This window comes from Triticum urartu, chromosome 4A, assembly GCF_056163025.1.
Source record: "Triticum urartu cultivar PI428250 chromosome 4A, HENAU_Tu73, whole genome shotgun sequence".
NCBI classification, from domain to species: domain Eukaryota; kingdom Viridiplantae; phylum Streptophyta; class Magnoliopsida; order Poales; family Poaceae; genus Triticum; species Triticum urartu.
Genome location: NC_141876.1, coordinates 515,304,959 through 515,325,229, shown reverse-complemented (window position 1 = coordinate 515,325,229; position 20,271 = coordinate 515,304,959). Strand labels below are relative to the sequence as shown.

General features: G+C 45.5%; 1 protein-coding gene and 1 pseudogene across 1 annotated transcript; both read right to left on the bottom strand.

Moving 5' to 3' along the window:
• Positions 1 to 6,192: 6,192 nt before the first annotated feature.
• Positions 6,193 to 7,162, bottom strand: LOC147976363 (uncharacterized; annotated as a pseudogene).
• Positions 7,163 to 17,360: 10,198 nt separating this feature from the next.
• LOC125552459 (cytochrome P450 CYP94D108) lies at positions 17,361 to 19,176 on the bottom strand. The gene has a single exon (XM_048716014.2). The coding sequence runs from the start codon at positions 19,033 to 19,035 to the stop codon at positions 17,470 to 17,472; it is 1,566 nt and encodes a 521-aa protein (XP_048571971.1). The 5' UTR covers positions 19,036 to 19,176; the 3' UTR covers positions 17,361 to 17,469.
• Positions 19,177 to 20,271: the final 1,095 nt, after the last annotated feature.

Here is a 20,271-nt window from a genome sequence, read left to right as displayed (position 1 = left end):
TGATATTATATGTGGATGACATATTACTAATTGGAAATTATATAGAATTTCTGGATAGCATAAAGGGATACTTGAATAAGAGTTTTTCAATGAAAGACCTCGGTGAAGCTGCTTACATATTAGGCATTAAGATCTATAGAGATAGATCAAGACGCTTAATTGGACTTTCACAAAGCACATACCTTGACAAAGTTTTGAAGAAGTTCAAAATGGATCAAGCAAAGAAAGGGTTCTTGCCTGTGTTACAAGGTGTGAAGTTGAGTAAGACTCAATGCCCGACCACTGCAGAAGATAGAGAGAAAATGAAAGATGTTCCCTATGCTTCAGCCATAGGCTCTATCATGTATGCAATGCTGTGTACCAGACCTGATGTGTGCCTTGCTATAAGTCTAGCAGGGAGGTACCAAAGTGATCCAGGAGTGGATCACTGGACAACGGTCAAGAACATCCTGAAATACCTGAAAAGGACTAAGGATATGTTTCTCGTTTATGGAGGTGACAAAGAGCTCATCGTAAATGGTTACGTTGATGCAAGCTTTGACACTGATCCGGACGATTCTAAATCGCAAACCGGATACGTGTTTACATTAAACGGTGGAGCTGTCAGTTGGTGCAGTTCTAAACAAAGCGTCGTGGCGGGATCTACGTGTGAAGCGGAATACATAGCTGCTTCGGAAGCAGCAAATGAAGGAGTCTGGATGAAGGAGTTCATATCCGATCTAGGTGTCATACCTAGTGCATCAGGTCCAATGAAAATCTTTTGTGACAATACAGGTGCAATTGCCTTGGCAAAGGAATCCAGATTTCACAAGAGAACCAAGCACATCAGGAGACGCTTCAATTCCTTCCGGGATCTAGTCCAGGTGGGAGACATAGAGATTTGCAAGATACATACGGATCTGAATGTAGCAGACCTGTTGACTAAGCCTCTTCCACGAGCAAAACATGATCAGAACCAAGGCTCCATGGGTGTTAGAATCATTACTGTGTAATCTAGATTATTGACTCTAGTGCAAATGGGAGACTGAAGGAAATATGCCCTAGAGGCAATAATAAAGTTATTATTTATTTCCTTATATCATGATAAATGTTTATTATTCATGCTAGAATTGTATTAACCGGAAACATAATACATGTGTGAATACATAGACAAACAGAGTGTCACTAGTATGCCTCTACTTGACTAGCTCGTTAATCAAAGATGGTTATGTTTCCTAACCATGGACAAAGAGTTGTTATTTGATTAACGGGATCACATCATTAGGTGAATGATCTGATTGACATGACCCATTCCATTAGCTTAGCACCCGATCGTTTAGTATCTTGCTATTGCTTTCTTCATGACTTATACATGTTCCTATGACTATGAGATTATGCAACTCCCGTTTGCCGGAGGAACACTTTGTGTGCTACCAAACGTCACAACGTAAATGGGTGATTATAAAGGTGCTCTACAGGTGTCTCCAAAGGTACATGTTGGGTTGGCGTATTTCGAGATTAGGATTTGTCATTCCGAATGTAGGAGAGGTATCTCTGGGCCCTCTCGGTAATGCACATCACATAAGCCTTGCAAGCATTCCAACTAATGAGTTAGTTGCAAGATGATGTATTACGAAACGAGTAAAGAGACTTGCCGGTAACGAGATTGAACTAGGTATTGAGATACCGACGATCGAATCTCGAGCAAGTAACATACCGATGACAAAGGGAACAACGTATGTTGTTATGCGGTCTGACCGATAAAGATCTTCGTAGAATATGTGGGAGCCAATATGAGCATCCAGGTTCCACTATTGGTTATTGACCGGAGACGTGTCTCGGTCATGTATACATTGTTCTCGAACCCGTAGGGTCCGCACGCTTAAGGTTTTGGTGACAGTTATATTATGAGTTTATGCATTTTGATGTACCGAAGTTTGTTCGGAGTCCCGGATGTGATCACGGACATGACGAGGAGTCTCGAAATGGTCGAGACATAAAGATTGATATATTGGAAGCCTATATTTGGATATCGGAAGTGTTTCGAGTGAAATCGGGATTTTATCGGAGTACCGGGAGGTTACCGGAACCCCCCGGGAGGTATATGGGCCTTAGTGGGCTTTAGTGGAAGAGAGGAGAGGTTGCCAGGGCTGGGCCACGCGCCCCTCCCCCCTAGTCCGAATAGGACAAGGAGAGGGGGCCGGCGCCCCCCTTCCTTCTCTCTCTCTCCTTTCCCCCTTCCCGAATCCTATTCCAACTAGGAAAGGGGGGAATCCTACTCCCGGTGGGAGTAGGACTCCTCCTGGCGCACCCTCCTCCTGGCCGGCCGCACCCCCCCCCTTGATCCTTTATATACGGAGGCAGGGGCACCCCATAGACAGAAGTTGATCCACGTGATCATAGCCTTAGCGGTGTGCGGTGCCCCCTTCCACCATAATCCTCGATAATATTGTAGCAGTGCTTAGTCGAAGCCCTGCGACAGTAGAACATCAAGATCATCACCACGCCGTCGTGCTGACGGAACTCTTCCCCGACACTTTGCTGGATCGGAGTCCGGGGATCGTCATCGAGCTGAACGTGTGCTAAAACTCGGAGGTGCCGTAGTTTCGGTGCTTGATCGGTCGGGCCGTGAAGACGTACGACTACATCAACCGCGTTGTGCTAACGCTTCCGCTGTCGGTCTACGACGGTACGTAGATCACACTCTCCCCTCTCGTTGCTATGCATCACCATGATCTTGCGTGTGCGTAGGATTTTTTTGAAATTACTACGTTCCCCAACACTATCTACGCCAACTCTTCTTCCGCTGCAACTCGGAGTTGGCAACGGTCAAATCTAAACCGCTAATGCATCTTCATAGTGTTCTTGGTTTGATCGTAGGATGATTTTTTGTTTTCTACTATGTTTCCCAACAACCCCAAGCTTACTCACTCACCTCGCCCCCTTCCTCATACTCCTCCTCTGCATGTCCATCCTCCCAAATTAGCTCTACCCCTTTCACGTCTACCCCATCCTCTTCCACGACCTCCCGGTTCCACCCTCTCCTCTCGACCTTTATTTCCACACCCCGACTGACCCATTAGGCCACAATAATAACAGAAGTCAGGTAGCTTCCATAGTACACGGGGTATTTCTTCCTCTCCTTTACTGTGATCAACACAAATCTCACTAGCGAAACATGACTATTGAGATAAACTCTTGCTCTCAAAAACTTTGAGGGGTTAAGTATACCCTCATCATCATTACCGTTATAGGTGGCCCTCCAACTTACCTAGCAACTTTCTCAGCCAACTCCTTCTTCCTCATTAATCCGCTCAGGGCTCCCTGAATTCTGGCCCAGACTAGGATATTGTCTAGCTTCTAATCATTCACATTACTGAACCCATTGTACTTGTATCACAACGATCGCATCATGAAACAACCAAGGTCCTCCATCCATCATCCTCTTCCAATCGGCAAGGCACTGAAACTGAACAATAAAATAGGTTTGGACCCATTGTCTTGAAGGTAATTTGTTGCGTCGGGGACCACACAATGCGCAATGCGTTGAACAACGCCGGTTGGCTAAACGGTCGAGTAGTGTGGACCTTGAAGATTATCAACCATAACACCTCTTTAATCAGTTGCTCAAGTTCATCAGAGAAGTCGAGATCTACATCATCCTCTCCATAGAGACTAAGCCCCTCAAAATGATTTTCTAGGCCTGGTTCAGCCCCCACTAATACTCATCTTTCTCATCCGCCACACGATCCCCTCTCTGGCTTCCTTCTTCTCCTAAATCGGAACTGATTTTCCTCCGGCATCTACGTTCTTTCCTAGACCTCCATCCACTTTACCTTCTTTTCATCCCCCATTCCTGCCGCCACAAAGTAGCGGTGGTTCTGCCATACAATTCTCGATCTAGATGCCCCCTACATTGCTAGACCCCCGTCCCTCCGGTGGAACCCGAGTGGAACGTGAGGATTTCGTGAACTCAGGCGAGAATCGCCATAGGAAGAGTAAACCGTAGGAAAAAAACCCTATAACCGGGTTGGAATCATGCTTGACATTTTGGGATTAGGCTTCGAACCGGGGCGAATCCTATTCGCCGCATTCTATGACAAATTGTCGATGCTTTGCATAGGGCGAGTGACGTGCTGAACCAAGATGGGTGAGCTCATTTGTAGAAGAAAACATTGTACGCGACCTTGTTTTTGGAAAGGTTCCTACTGTTTTTAGGAACCTTGTAGAAAGGTTCATGCACCGGTTTTTCTGTTGTTTTCTTTTTCAAATTTTCCTTTTATTTTTCTATTTTTTAAAAAAAATACACATTTTTTATGTTCTAGATTCACTAAAAGAAATATTCATGTTTTTCCAAAAAAATATCCGTGTTTCCAAACAAAGTTCAAACTTCAGAAAAATGCCCATGTTTAAAAAAAATGTTCGCATTTTCATAAAACACTCAAATTTTGAAAAAATGTTTGCCAAATATAAAAAATGACCGTGTTATAAAAAATGCCGTGTTACCGAATTTTGAACTTCGACAACTGTTGGGTCAGTTTTTCACCGGCAAATTTAAGCATCTAGTGCCATTTTCCAACAAGCACATTCTTGTAGAAGCTGACCCTCCCATTGTCAATTACTCCTACTACACCCATTCATGATTATTTTGTTGAAACACAGGGACCATCAACTGCTGACCTTCTTCTTAACAGAACTGGTGTTACCACCGACAGACGCGGGCCAGTCCTTCACTCGTGGTACACATAGTATATCTCACACTAGTTGACTATATGCTGATCTGTGCACGTCAGCTGAACCCTGGACATTGTACTGCTAGCTCAATCGTGCTTGTCACACTCAAATGCGCCATTAGACGCAGGCATCTCCCTGCTTTACTTGATCAAACGGTGAAAGAAACGCACTGCCTAATACCGAAAACGAAGCATGTCCAAACCCACGTATGAATATGATCATGCAGTAGTAGTTTGGAATCGAGGTTACTCCCCCCACAAACCGCAACCACCTAGCTAGATCACCATCCGCACTGCCCTCTTCCGGACGGAACGGCCCAAATCGCAGCGTGACTCGCCCCTGACACCCGCCGCATTTGCTCCTCCTGACAGACGGTTTAAATAGTCATCGCTGACAGAATAGACAAATGGCCAAGGCCAATTAGCCCATCAGCAAGAGATTATTGTTATTGTTTAAGTACTGTTATTTCAAGCAGTGGGCAGAGCTAATTAACAACTGAGTAGTACGCACAGGCTAACAATAATCTTTCAGGACAAAAGAAAGAATCGTTCGTTGGGCACAGGGAACGTGCGCCGTGTGATGGAACTCGCAGACGCTTCTGTGTCGGCAATATTTTGGTTGATGATTGATCCTGATTGCTCCCTAATTCCTAGCCCCCTTTTCTTTCTTGCAGTGTCGCTGCAGGTGGCCTAATTAACTGGGTTAGCAGTGTCCTGGTTCTGCTCAGTGGACGCACTTACAGGCCTGCATACTTTGTCTTGTTGTCGAAATGGAATCGAAACAGTGGAAGCCTTGCGGGCAACGCAAAGCCCGTTTCGATGGGGAGCGCGTATGTTCTTTATCGGGAGAAGGGAAAGTTGGAAGCAAAGCATGAGCAAGAAAGAGATGGTTAGCTCAGACTTGCTAATCGTACAACAATAAGAGAGCTTAGTTCAGTCACATGTACACATATGTAGGCATATAGCAGGAGCAGCAGCGAAGTAGGCTGCTTGTGTGTGCGGTGATCCGGTCCCAGAGACACAGAGGCCTCAAGTTCTTTTATTTAGGGTGCGTTTGGTTGCAGTAATGAACAGTAGCTGCATTGCATAGCCTTCTCAACTCAGTCTGACTATGCAAATGCAGCCTCAAATGCATCATCTGCAAGTTGCTTGGTTGACTGCACGCCCTCTTGCCTGCATGAGGTGAACCACAGTGCCTGGTGTTTGTTTGCCTGCATGTTAGTGAACAAACCCAAGGCATGGTGTTTGATTGTATGCAACGTCTGGTGTGTGATAACATCTTTGGCTAGTTGGTGAGCTTACCAGCACACTTCGGCACAACCATGTAGCACACATTATAAGCAAAGCAGAGTATAAACAGCATCAACTACTTAACAACATAATTCAGATAAGCAGTACCACACTTCATAACAGTTCAATGCATAAGTCATAAACAGTTCAAAGCATACTCGATAGTACTTAGGAAGGAGGTGCCCCGGCCCTAGTCCTTGGCGGCAAAGGCTTCGACGTGCTTCCCGCACTTGTTGACGACCTCAATGCCATCGTCGTCGAAGATGATGACCTTGAGGGTGTCGGGAGTAGGAGCTTGAATGTCACCATGTAGTCGATCTTGATCTGATGAACGGCTAAGTAGGTGGCCCAACCCTGATCCAGGGTTACCATGTCGTTCATCAGCTTCACCGTCACCTTCCAGGAGCAGCCGGTGTTGTTCCCGAGCTTGAACTCCGTCGGCACCGCGACGAAGTGCTTGGTGAAGTCCAGGGGCATGGGGATGCACTCAAGCTTCGATGCAAGGATGACCTTGCAGAAGTGAGTTGGGCCATCCTCCTCATGGTAGTGGTCGTAGTTGTGGCGCTTGTTGCTGGGGGGCTCCTCCATGCGCTCGTCGTCGCCAACCTCGGGCGTCTTCGGTTCTTCCTCGGCGGTGGGCAGCAGCACAACCTCGGGCATTGGATGAACGGGCTACTTGCCCTTGTTGTCAATGGCCGGGAGCACCTCCGTGCCCATCTCATTGCCCTCCTCAATCTGCACACAATTCGTGGAGCCAGACACATCACAGAGTTCATGGCTTATTGAAGAACATGTAGCTAAACGGCATGACTGTCACTCTTCCTCCGCTCCATCGTGCCTATATTTACTCACCCTGCCCACCACTACTTACCCACCCCCTCTCTTCTCTCACTATATACCTTCCTCCTCTCCATCGCCATGAGCTCTAGCTCCAGCTCCAACGCCAACCCCTTCCATTGGGGTATTGGCTGGAGGGCCTTCTTCCTCGGGTGGTCGGCTAGTGACCGCACCAAGTTCGAGAACACCATGGAGGTGTGCTCAAACTTTGGCTCCATGCCTAACATGCAGAAGGAATCTGATGCAGTGCTCATGAGGGCCACTGCACAAGAGCTGAAGACGCTGATTCCTGACCTAGCAAAGGGCACGATGGCAGTCGACATCATTCACTAGGCCATGAATCAGGCCGTCTCCGACGATGCTAAACAGAGGAAGAAGTGGTCCAAGTACAAGAACTACTGGACTCCTAATGACCGCCGTGCCGCAGTGTACTGGGAGACGACAATAGTGCCACCGACGGTCATCGGTGGGGAGCCTAAGGAGGAGGAAGAACTGGTGCAGATGCCAGTGAGGGCGCCGGAGCCAGGCCGTCGTACGTGGTAGATCGACCTCGACTCCTCCGACAACGACGACGACCCGCCGCCTCGCACGGCGATGGACAAGAAGATGAAGGCCAGCCACTCGACCGCCGGTGACGGCCGCCGCGGTTAGCTGGTGTCTGTTCTGTACCCCCAATCCCCCTTCTACTCCATCCACATCTACCTCTATTCCGATCTTCCATGAACTAGTATGAAGTAGTATGAACTCGTATGAACTGCCATGCTTATCTACCTCTATTCCCCATTCCCCTCTCCACCGTGGATCGGATCTATCGCCGGATCAAATACGAAAAAGTAGTGCATGACGAACAGAGAAGTGCTTACCGCGATTGCCACGGGCCAGGTGATGATCCGCTCACCGGTGATGGAGTCCGGTGGTCTTCTTACTCTCCTCCGATCCGCCGCCGGTGAGAGTTGGGAGAGTGGGGGAGAGTGGGGAGATGGAGCGGTGAGGGGCGGTGAGGCTAATAACTGCCGGCGCTTCGGGAAGCAATGCGGCTTCTCGAGCGTGGCCGCGCACGTGCAGCCACCGCCGCCCACATGCACCGCTCGGGCCTGGCCCTGGAGAAGCTGCCGATTCGAGCGTTCCCAGGGAGCCAGGCCCAGGAGTGCTTTAAGGTTCGTGCCATGCGGGCCGAACAGTAAAAGCAGGCAACTAATCGGCCCGTTTGCGTCCCACGTGAGCCAGGCCGGGCCTCATGCAGGCAACCAAACACGTCCTTAATCAGTGTCTCACGTTTTTCTCACTTGTATTTCGAGTAATTTTGATAGACTTCAATGCCTTTTTGGAACCGACGGGAGTAAGGAGAGGAAAATATGTGTATGTGAGATCCAGGTGAGAAAGACATTATGAGCTAGGATATGAGTTGCACAACTCTTTTCCCCTTTTGTGAAAAGGCCTAAAGCCATATATTATATATATCACAAGTCATTACAATCGCATCTAAACAAAAATATAAAGTTATAATCAAATACTTGGAAGTGCCGAAGTCTTCTTCCTCCTGCATCCACCGGTGACGTGCCGTGAACATCTTATCAACGTCCATAAATGGAAAATCATAGACCGAACTGCGGAATTGGCAAAATTCAGTGCCATCGCTATCATAGTTTCCGCTAAGTTCACGGCTGGAGATAAACGGACTCGAACCACATTCGCCACGGGTTAAATCGTAGCCTCTCAGACCTCCCCGACGGGAAGCCATATTCGATGGAAGTCATATGTATGGCTTGGTGGGAGATATTTCCTATCTTTCTAGATCCACCCTACAATATGGGGTCAAAATCCAGAAAAAGAAGTGATTTAGCCCTTACTAAAAGGAAAATTGATTCTTGGCGCAATGAGCATAGCTTGATGTCGTCTCTGGACCTCACCTCCACGAAGCAAGCTTTTATAAACCCAAGAGCTTATAGAAGGAGTGATCGGGAAGTCGTCGATCCAGACCAGGAGACGCCGATGGATGCGATATGCGAAGCAAATCGCTGCCCCAGAAAAGAATACGTAGATAAGGGCCGGTGGAAACTCCAAAGACCACGAAAGTCGGATGAATCCAGACAGATCCACCGGAAACCTAAACCAACCGGAAATCGGAGGACCCATTGGAGACACGGCTCTGCACACCCTCCGTCAGCGAAAGAACATCAACTGAATAGGGAAAGGGCGGGGAGAACATTATTCCTACATTGGAACATCGTCACATCTTCGCCACCCCAAACCAAGCACGAAGACTTTCTAAACTAAACCTGAAAAAAAATCACCCATGTTGTTGCATGATAGGTCTGGGTATGATGTCTAGCCTGCCACCGCCCAGAACCGTGCGTCGACGCCCTCTTTCCGGTAACCTAGCCAAGCCAGGTAGCCGTTGAAGATCGCCGCACTGGATCCCGTCGGCTGTCGTCAGCTTCAGCAATACCATCGTTGAGCACCGCCTCATGCAGATCACTCTAACATGCATCTTGTTCACCGCGTCATAACAACCCTCCAATCCTCCACAGTGGGATGTCCATGAACAAGATCTCCTCGCCGGCCCCGTGCGGGATTTGCTTGGCGACGTTCCTATATGGCGGCAAGAGGGAGAAAACATGGGTGGCAGCTAGTGTTTCCTAGTCGCCTATGCAGCCGCCTATCACATGAGCTGCACAATTCACTCTCCAATATAAACTGTAATTTTTATAGCACATACTCCCTTCATTCTAATGAATAAATCATGCATGTATTTCTAAAATTTAAGTTTGATCATCAATTTGACCAACCAATGTGAGTTATGCGTGATAAAAATTATACCATTGAACTTGTATCCAAAAAATGTTTGTAGTGGTATAATTTTTAAGTCACATGACTAATGTTTTAATAGTTAAATTAATGATCAAAGTTCAATTTTAAAATTTATGTTGAAACGGAGAGAGTCCTGATAACTTTTGTCTTTGAGACAATCATTTATAACTTTAAGTTACTTGATGACAACGAAGAAGTTTATTTTTGGATCAGAGAAGGGAGAGGTAGGCCCAAGATGTCTTACCTTTGATCAGGGCCCATACATTTACAATCTGGACATTCTTCTCCTGGCATGGCAACAGAAGTGCCTTGAGCCACGGGAACTATATTTCGCCTCTAGCGACGTGTATGCTACCTTCGCTTGAAGCTTTTCCATTTTTATGTATACATGTTTAACACTTTTAAATACATAATTAACATATTCTAAAACATATTTTTTATTTCTATTTTTTCCATACACATCATACATTTTTATATATACTTGAGCAACATTGTTTATATACATTTTTAAGTGTCTCACCGTTGTGCATCTTCTATAAACATCAGTAACATTTTTTATATAGGTTTAATATTTTTAAATACTTGATTACCACTTTCTTATATAAATGTTTTGATGTCTATTTTACTCATACACATTAGTATATTTTTTGTGTGCATCAGGAACATTTGTTAAGTACATGATTAACAATATTTTCATATACATGTTTGATGTCTACCTTTCTCCATGCACATTGTACATTTTTTTGTATGCACGAGAAACAATGTTCGGTCCGTCACTCTAGCATCCGGTTCACAGCAGCACCCCCTTCACAGTATCACCCTGTTTTTTTGCTCGGTTTTTGTTTCTAACATTTTTCAAAATATGAATATGTATGCCAGATAATTTCTAAATACGCATTGAAATTTTTGCAATATACTTTGAACAATTTCCGAATACACATTGAACATTTGTCTAATATATGTTTAACAAATTTCAAATATATAGTGAACATTTGTGGTATTTGAACAACTTCCTAATACAATGAATATTTTATAGTGCATGGTGAACTCTTAATACACAATGAACTTTTGTATCATACACATGAAAAAGGCAAGAAAAAAATACAAAGTAGAAAAAAGAAAATAAATATATAATAAAATGGAAAAGGAATAGAAACAGCTCCAGCGAAGGTCCCCATGGGCCAGACCGGACCGGAGCACTGGAAGAGACTGAGCCGGCATATCATCTTGAGATTTACGAAGTCACCGTAAGCGCCTCGTTGTCGACGAGAACGTCTTCTCCCATTGACAACGCATCGCAGAAATTCTGAAATAAATCTAATAATAATGCGAGCACCAGGACTTGAATCCTAGTGGGCTGGGGATACCATTGTCCCTCTAGCCATCAAACCACAGATTGATTCACAGTTCATTCATGTGATCATCCCTACTGTCTTCGTTCGGTTTTTCCTTCACTGGTATCTATGGTTTTCCTTTTTTTCCTTCCTTATAATTGAGGTTACTTTGTTTTTTCACAGGTTTTCATCGGCTTTCCTTTTTTCTTTGGTATACTTCAATTGTTTCTCGATCTTTTATTTGGTTTTCTTTGCTTTTTCTCTTTGTCATTTTCTTGGATTTCCAATGGTATTTTCCCTATCCGGTACATGTGTATGTTTTTATTAGACATTGTATATCTTTCGTGTACATTATGAACATTTTTAAATACATTTCTAATTTTTTAATACATCATTAATTATTTTTTCAAATATATCCTTTGATGTCTATTGTTTTCATACACACTGTACAATATTGGTATACATCTGAAACAGTTTTATACATGTTCAGCATCTATTAAATACATTATTCATATTATTTTCTAAGAAAAAAATTGATGTCTATTGTTTTCATGCACACTTATATATTTCTTACATACATATGAAATATATTTTTTATACAGGTTTAACCTTTTTTGTATACATGACTAACATTTTTAAAATAAATATTTTTATGTCCACTTTTTTTGTACGCAACATACAATTTTCTTATACATCGGAATCATTTTTCGTACAAATTTTACATTTTGAATTATATGAACATTGTTTTACATTGCATAAATAGTTTTACATGCGTGAACATTTTTAAAATGTCAGAATTTTCTTTAAAGCTTTCAAATTTTCTTAGTCATTCTAACAAAAAAATTACACTGTATTAACAATTTGGAATTTCTCAACTTTATATTTTTGAAGTAAATGTGATACATTTAATATCAAAATGATAAATGAAGTTATAAAACAAATAAAAAATACAACCAATGAACTAGCGAACTAACGAATGCATCAAATAACTAACTGGGCCGACCTTCTACTAGCTCTCTTCATGCGATTGCGATCCATATAGCGAGCTAAGTAGTGATTCTGTAAGATGAGAGCAACTAACTAGAGATTACCCCTTGCAGGGAACCTCCAGGGATCACCCTTTGTGCCCTTAGAGCATGCCAAGTGGTGCGTGGAGCCGCTACCACATGTCAAGTGTTCGACACTCACTCTGATTTTTTTTTGTATGTGTTTTTGGGGTTTGGGTGGCTTTTTTCTGGGTGTTTTGGCTTTTCGGTTTTCATCCGATTTTCCTTAGGTTTTGTAGAGAAGGAAATCCTGATTTTTCTTGTGCGAAAAAAGTTGTGCTTCCCCAAGAAGCACATATTTAATTATGTGGGAAGCATAGCTCGAAAAGGTAAAAAAAATTGTGCTTCAATGAGAAACACATATTTACGTCTTGTGGAGGCACATATTTACTTCCAGGAGAAGCATAGTGTGCTTTTCTGAAAGGAAAAAAAATGTGCTCCACAAGAAGCACATATTTGTTTCTCGTTGAGACATAGATTTATTTTCGCGAGAAGCACAGTTGTGCTTTCTGGACAGGGAAAAAGATGTGCTTTCACGAGAAATACAGATTTGCTTCGAAAAGAAGCACAATTGTGCTTCTCGAAAAACGGATCAAAATGGGGAAAAATTATGCTTCCATGAAAAATACAACGGTAAAATACAACTTTTCAACATGGGATCTAGTTTCAAACCGTGCTTCGCCGAAACTTATCAACATGGGATCTAGTTTCAAAGATCTTGACACGAGAAATACAACGGTAAAATCGGTTTGGGATTTGGACGCACAGTTCAAGAGATAAAATATTTTGAAAAAACAAATCTATGTGTGCCACTTGTCGTACCTGAGAAGATGGAAATGATCTTTGCAAAGTGTAACCCTTAACTAATGATTTCATATGATCTGCCCTCATCGACGCCTAAGTGTCGGTTGGCACAGCAACACATAGGGGTGTCCACGTGGGACTCGGCCTTGTTTTTTCGCTTGCTCGTTCAGTAGAGGACTCGCTCAGCCTTGCTGGTTTTTTTATTACTCGCTCTGACTCGCTTGTTTTTTAACTATTGTTTTTTTGTGCTTGTCTTTTTCTCGCCGGTTTGTTCTTTTAGGGAAAATCAACCAATTTTCTTGGTTAAAATTTTTAAATGGTAAAAATGAAAAGATCGTGATTTTTGAAAAAAGTTAGCACATTTGGAAATAGTTCAGGAATTTGAGAAAAAACATGCATATGAAAAAATGTTCATGAATCTGATAAGGTTCATGAATTTATCAAAAGTTCTAGAAAACTGATAAAAGCAATCAACAAATTAAAAACCATTGATTTTGAAAGAGTTAACGATCTTGAAAAAAGATTGCACGCTTGAAAAAGTTCACAAAGTTTAAAAAGTTCATGAAGTAGAGAAAGTTCAGGCATTTGAATTTTTTTCTAGAAGTTAAAAAGAAGATTACAAATTTGAAAAAACTGCAAAAAATTAAAAATATTTGCAAATTTGGTAAAAAGATCATTATTTTTTTAAGATAAAAAATAAAAACCAAACGCATAGAGAAAACCAGTTGAAAAAACAGTCCGGAAGCTTCCAAAACCTGGACTGGGTAAGAAAAACCAAACACAAGCTTGTCGCAGATTTAGAGAGACTGGGGGCGAAGATATATGGGCCTCCCAGCCCATCCAGAACGTATGTGAGCGTTTCTTAGCCATAGCGCGCCGTAAACGCCAAATAGGAAAATAAATAAAAACCTTATACACAGCGGGCATGTCAACCTGTCAGCTATGAAAACAAATAAAAACCTGTCAACTGAAATAATGTACACTCCTGCATCGACACATTGTTTTAGTTTGAAACCCATCACAACATCCCATTTCTTGACTCCACACAACCTTCAGTTATGCCTCATTAGAGATAGGGCCCGTCCTAGACAAGCAGGAGTGCACAATGTGTCGATGCACTGTCGCTCCCGACGGCTGGAATAGTGCCCCCTCGCGGGCTCATCGTGTAATTCATTGACGAGACTAGCCGGCGGCACGGGGCAACGACGCAGACTGTGCTACAACGGAGCAACCCCGGCTCCAGCAGGCGGTATGGCGTCAATTTTTCCAGCTTCAATCTTCTCTGCTACCGCTTAGACGTAACCGTAAAGTCATCCCACCGCCACCACTCCCGTCGCTTGATTGGCTGATTGAATGTCACCCATTGCTTAATCTTGTCCGATGGTGATTGAAATATTAGTGCTATTCTGCACAGTATATATTGTTGAGATAATGAGAAGACTAGAGATATTTTCTCCTACTTTGGTCATCAAGAAGGCAAGACGGAGAAGATAGGCAGATAGTGTCATCTTCTTCATTGGTAGAAATAACAAGGAGTCACTATTATCATGTGTGTGCCGTCATGGGCTAAACAGCCTTGTAACCGCGTACCTATTAAGCCCACATGTGTGTGTTGTTAGAATTAAGCAGAGACAAGGCATTGATTTTTCCCTTGCTGGGCCGGCCCGTCTAAGGGTTTTTCTCTTCCTGTGTTAAATCCAAAAAATTAACACCACCAACGAATCGAACCGACGACCTCCTTCAGAAGCAAACACGCCACAACCACCAGGCCACTAACCAACTGGTGCAAAGAGTCCTCGTTTTACTCTTTTATTCATTTGTCAGTTTGTTTTGTTCTTTTTCTTTTCTTTTTTTTAGTTCTTTTACCTTTTTCTTTTATTTATTTTCTTAAATGCGCGGTATTTTAGTTCATGAACTTTTTCGAAAATTAGATGAACTCTTTTCTCAAATCAATGAACTATTTCCATTTTTGGATGAACTATTTTTGAAAATTGTTGAACTTTTTTGAAATTTGGTGAACTTTCTTCAAATTCGATGAACTTTTATCAAATTAGGTGAACTTTTTTCAAAAAAATGATGAACTCTTTTCAAATTCTATGAACTTTTTCCATTTTTGGATGAACTATTTTTGAAAATTGATGAACTTTTTTGAAATTTGGCAAACTTTCTTCAAATTTGATGAACTTTTATCAAATTAGGTGAATTTTTTTCAAAAAAATGATGAACTCTTTTCAAATCTGATGGACTTTTTTAAGAATCGATGAACTACTTTCAAATTCGATGAATATTTTTCAACTTCATTTGAAAATTTTGCGAAGTTTTGTTCAAATCCGTGAACATTTTTGTATTCGTACACGTTTTCGTTTTTGGCAAATTATTTGTTTTTCTATATTAATCAACGTGAACAAAGTTGAATGCATGTTAATGTTTGTACTAAAGGAGAACTCAAATAGATTTATTTTCTAATAATAGGCAACAACCCAAGCTTGGTATAGTGGTGAAGGCTCGAAGCTACTAATTTAGCGTTCGGAGATTGATTCCTGTTATGCCTGAATTTGGCCTCAGCTTTTTTCACTTCCCGTTTTGTGTTTTTCCTCTGATTCATTGGGCCGGCCCGCTACGCGCCGCGTGCAGGCGCCAGGAGCGCTGGCCGGCGCTTGCAGCGCCCAATAGGGGCTCCCTCGATTTTTAGATCCCCGAAGCGTCATCTCTCGTTTCCCCTTCTGCTTCCTCCTTAATCTTCTCCTTCGTTCAGCAAAAAAACCAATTCTACCTGTCAAAAAAGACCGATTGATTATAGGATTTACCGTCGTTTCGTGCGTTGTCATTATGCTTACAGCGTGACATTTGAATGTGGATGCTCTTCATTCAACACAACCCTATCTACAACAACAACAACAACAACAACAACAACAACAACAACAACAACAACAACAACAATTACAACAGAGGGGTGACAACTTTGTAAACGGTCGATGGAGAAACTAGGGCAAACCCGATAATCTCGACAAACATGTAGGTGGTAAAAATAGTATCCACAATCACGTTTGAGAGAAATACTTTGTGAAATAAAAAATATCAATTGCCAATGTATTGAACTTGATGATGATGATGAACTCTATTGTTCGGCATGAGTTGATTAGACATACTGTCGGTTGGTCAGGCTGGGACTATGTCATCTTGTTCCATTCTCAATGGATTACAATTCAGTTTCGGGTGCATTGACGACGTAGTTCGGCGTGCACCATGGGTCATGGTCGCGGTGCACTGGGTGCGCTTATAATACTTGGGGAGAGGTCTGATCGTTCTATCTGAAGTCAGGTTAGCGAGCAGACCCATTCGTGGTTCTCCTCGTTCTCCTCCGACATTCCTTTTGTGAGGGGTGTTATCATAGTATCAACGAGACGACCAAGGCTCAAGGCACCTGGCTTTTCTTGGTTAGATGAAGATCAACACCGAAGACGCCTATGCAACTCTTGACTTTAGGGGGCAGGTTGTTGCTCCACAGTTTAGGCTTTTCTTAGTGGTATAAAAAATCTGAAACTTTATGACGTTGATTATCAACAAATATTTTAGGTGCTTGCAAAGTTTGGTGGCCAAATAACATCAAATGATCTTCGTAAATGCAAATTCTGCTTGAAAGTGCATACAAATTTGTTTTTTTTAAAAGAACTCCTCATATGTCATTTGGACTCGAAATTTTACAAGCACCTGAAACATTTGGTCATAATTAAGGATGGCAATTTTACCCATGGACATGGATACCCATGGATATCCGACCCAAATGGATGGGGCTTGGATATGCTTTTGTGCCCATGGGCAGCGCCCAAATCCGACCCGATTGCTCGTGGATAGGGCATGGATCTAATCTTGTGCCCATGGGTATACCCAAACCCGACCCGATAGTATGATTTAATGGGTCAAAATCTGCTATCCCTACCCCACATGTCCCACTGCAATTTTCCACTTTGTTATCTAAAACATGCAAAAGAAATTGCATAATCCCCGCTGTAACTTCTATTAGTTCTCATTCAATCCCCGTCGTAACATAATATAGGGTACCTTCACTTATTTTTATCTCCTCGTTAAATGACTCGTCATTCTCGTCTTTTAGAAAAATACTAAATGATATTAGGTTGTCAGTGGACGTTGATTTGCCACAAGTTGATGTTTACCATAAGTGAAGCCTCCCCTGCCACGAGGTGAAGAATGGAGGACCTCATGTTAACACTGTGTTATTTCTTATTTATATGTCTTGTGAGGACCCAGTGGATATCTAGTGGGTATGAATATCCATCGGGTTTGGACATGGACACAATTTTCCCCCTTGGGTTTTTTCATAGACGGGCAAAGACAATCTTCATGGATATGAATATGAATTTGATATTGTTTAAACCGATCCAAATCCAACCCATTGTCATCCTTAGTCATAATGAAGCCATCAAGTTTCAGATTCTTTTTTTTTCTGTGTTTCCGATCATGGGTGCATAGGTGCCATGTCCGTGGGAGTAGAAAAACCACTCTCCTAAGAAAAAGACAATTGCGTGTATTCTGGAATTCATCTTTCACTCACTGACGTTCTTCTATACGGTTACCTTATTTAAAACAAAATTTCCCTCCATCTTGTCGTACTACTCAATTCACTCTAGCCTTCACCCTCACCGGGAGCCCGTCCGCCATCCGCAACGTCAGCGAGGTCACCTGCCGCGGCCGGTATGCGCCGTCCACGGCGAGCTCGAACTCTTCCAGCACGCATGCCACGATAGACTTCATCTGGATGTAGGCCATCTCCTTCCCGAGGCAGATCCTCGGCCCCGCGTGGAACGCCATGTATCGGAACGGGCTCTCCGGCCGGAACGTCCCCTCCGCCGGGTCCAGCCACCGCTCCGGCCGGTACGCCCGCGCGTCCTCGCCCCACACGGACTCCATCCTCCCCATTGCGTACGAGTTGTACGCCACGAACCAACCTGCCCCCACCGCCGTGCCGTCCGGCAGGACGTCGGCGGCCTCCGCCCGCAGAAAGTTCACCGGCACCGGCGGGTACAGCCGCATCGACTCCGTGATGGCCGCGTGCACGTAGTGCATCTCCCTCAGCTCGTCGAGATCGAACCCGGCTCTGCCGAGGTCACCGATCGCTCGGCGGGCTCGCACGGCGGCGACCTCGTCGCGGATGCGGCGCTCCACGTCCGGGCGCGAGGACAACAGCCAGAAGAACCAGGTGAGCGCCGAGGACGTCGTTTCCCGCCCCGCGAGGAGGAAGCTGATCACTGCATCGCGGAGGGCCGTCTCGGTGTAGCTCTCGCCCTGGCTCACCATGAACCTCGATAGCAAGTCGTGCTTCTCGCAGCCCACGTCCATCTCCTCCCGCCGCGACCGTATGATGCGATCGGCGAAGCCGTGCACCATGGCAATTGACTCGCGCAACCGCCGCTCGGAGCCCAGATTGAGCGCCTTCTTGATCATCCAGAATCCTGGGACGGCGTACTGGAACCTGCCCGCGCTGAGATTGGCCGCGTCCCGGAACGCGTCGGCGAAGCTGCTGCTCGCTGTCGCGGCGCTCTCGACTTCTGGGCGAGCGCCGTCTCCGTCCGGGAGCTGGCTGGGGTCGTGGTCGAAGGCGACGCGGCAGATATTATCGAACGCGTACCGCTCGAGCGTGTCCTGGAGGTCGAGCTGGCGGCCGGAGCCGGCGGCACGGCGCAGGAGCGGGAGGAGCCTGCCGTGGAGCTCGCTGTGCACGCTTCGCGCCACGAAGAGGCGCAGCGAGCGCGTGTTGAACTCGTAGCTGGCGGCCTTCCGCTGCGCGCGCCACGCCTCGCCGTCGGCGTTGAAGATGCCCCGGCCGAGGAAGTCGTGGAGCAGCGCCGCGAAGCGCGGGCCCTTGGGGTAGTTGTCGAAGCTGGCGCGCATGATGTGCTCCAGGTTGGTCGGGTTGGCGGTGATGACGCCTCGGACGCCGCCGGGCCGGCGGAACACGAGCGTGCAGGTTGGCAGGAGCGCGAGCACCTCGGTGAGCCAGTCCAGCACGCGGTGCCGGTTCGCCAGGAACTGCGGCAGGTGTCCGAGCAGCGGGTACGGCCGCGTCCTCGGCGTGCGCTGCGCCGGCGCCTTCTTGTCGAGTCTCCACGCACGGAGGACGAAGACTGCGCCGAGGGAGAAGAGCGGTATCAGGAGGAAGCAGGCTGCCAGTGCGATTGCCATGGCCGCTAGCTGGACTCCACCTACCGTGGGAGGAAATTCGGGGGGTTTATCTCCATGGTTTGGTTTTGTGTAGGTGAAGGGGAAGAAGATAAGGGAGAGGAGGAAAAGATCGTGGCGGTGAGCGAGCCGGTTGGTCTGGAAGCACCTCCGCCACTGGTGAGTTCTTGTGCTGACCGCACACGTGCCGCCGGTCTGCCGTAGCTATACAAAATGGGAACTTCGTACGGAACGAATCTGCCGCCATTTCCACTGAACTGCGTCACATTCGACGGATCGGAGGAGATATTTGTCTCAACTCTCAACACTGGACGTTTAGAGGGCCGACCTAAATGGACGACGTTTTTGTTCGTTTTTTTCTTGTTTGGATTGGTTCGGCAGACACAAATGTCGGACGTTGTGTTTGAATCGGCGCGAGCGCCTAACGCTGGCCCAATTCATTTTGTCGACGCACCAAAAAAAGTCTTGCAAGCATTTAAAAAATAAAAACATACATTTAATTAAACATAAAAGCCGGCCTTCCACATTACATTAATTAACATAAAAAACTAAAAACTAGACGAAGTGTTGCCCTAGGCGTCCTCGTCGTTGGCGGCGTCTGCGTCGGGGCTGGTGAGGTCGATCAGCGCCGGCGCAGGGCAGTCCAGGGGAACGCCGTGTTCCAGAGGGCGGCGATGTCGGGCTGCGCCGCCGCTGCTTGGGCCTGGCACGCCTCCTTTTCGGCATCGCGCTCGAGCATCTGCAGGCGCTCCTCGGCCAGCCGAACGCGGCGCCAGTGGTCGAGGTAGGCCACCTCCTGCTTCTCCGTCGTCCCGAGTCAGATTGGCGGAGCGCCGACCCACTCGTGCACTACTCCGGTCCAGGAGTAGCGCTCGAGGTAGGCCGGCTCCTCCGGCTCGGGCGGCGGCAGGACGCCACGAACGCCGCGTCGCGTCGCCTCCTCGTGCTCGAAGGCGAACCATCGAACCCAGTTGGGCGAGTCGACGGCGTAGTGCGGTTCGGCGAGCTGCTCCGTGATGTCTACTACACAACCTTCTTCTTGTAGACGTTGTTGGGCCTTCAGGTGCAGAGGTTTGTAAGACAGTAGCAAATTTCCCTTAAGTGAATGACCTAAGATTTATCAATCCGTATGAGGCGTAGGATGAAGATGGTCTCTCTCAAACAACCCTGCAACCAAATAACAAAAAGTCTCTTGTGTCCCCAACACACCCAATACAATGGTAAATTGTATAGGTGCAC

Coding starts and splice junctions, on each gene's coding strand:
- LOC125552459 (XM_048716014.2), bottom strand. CDS start 19,035: ATGGCAATCGCACTGGCAGCCTGCTTCCTCCTGATACCGCTCTTCTCC.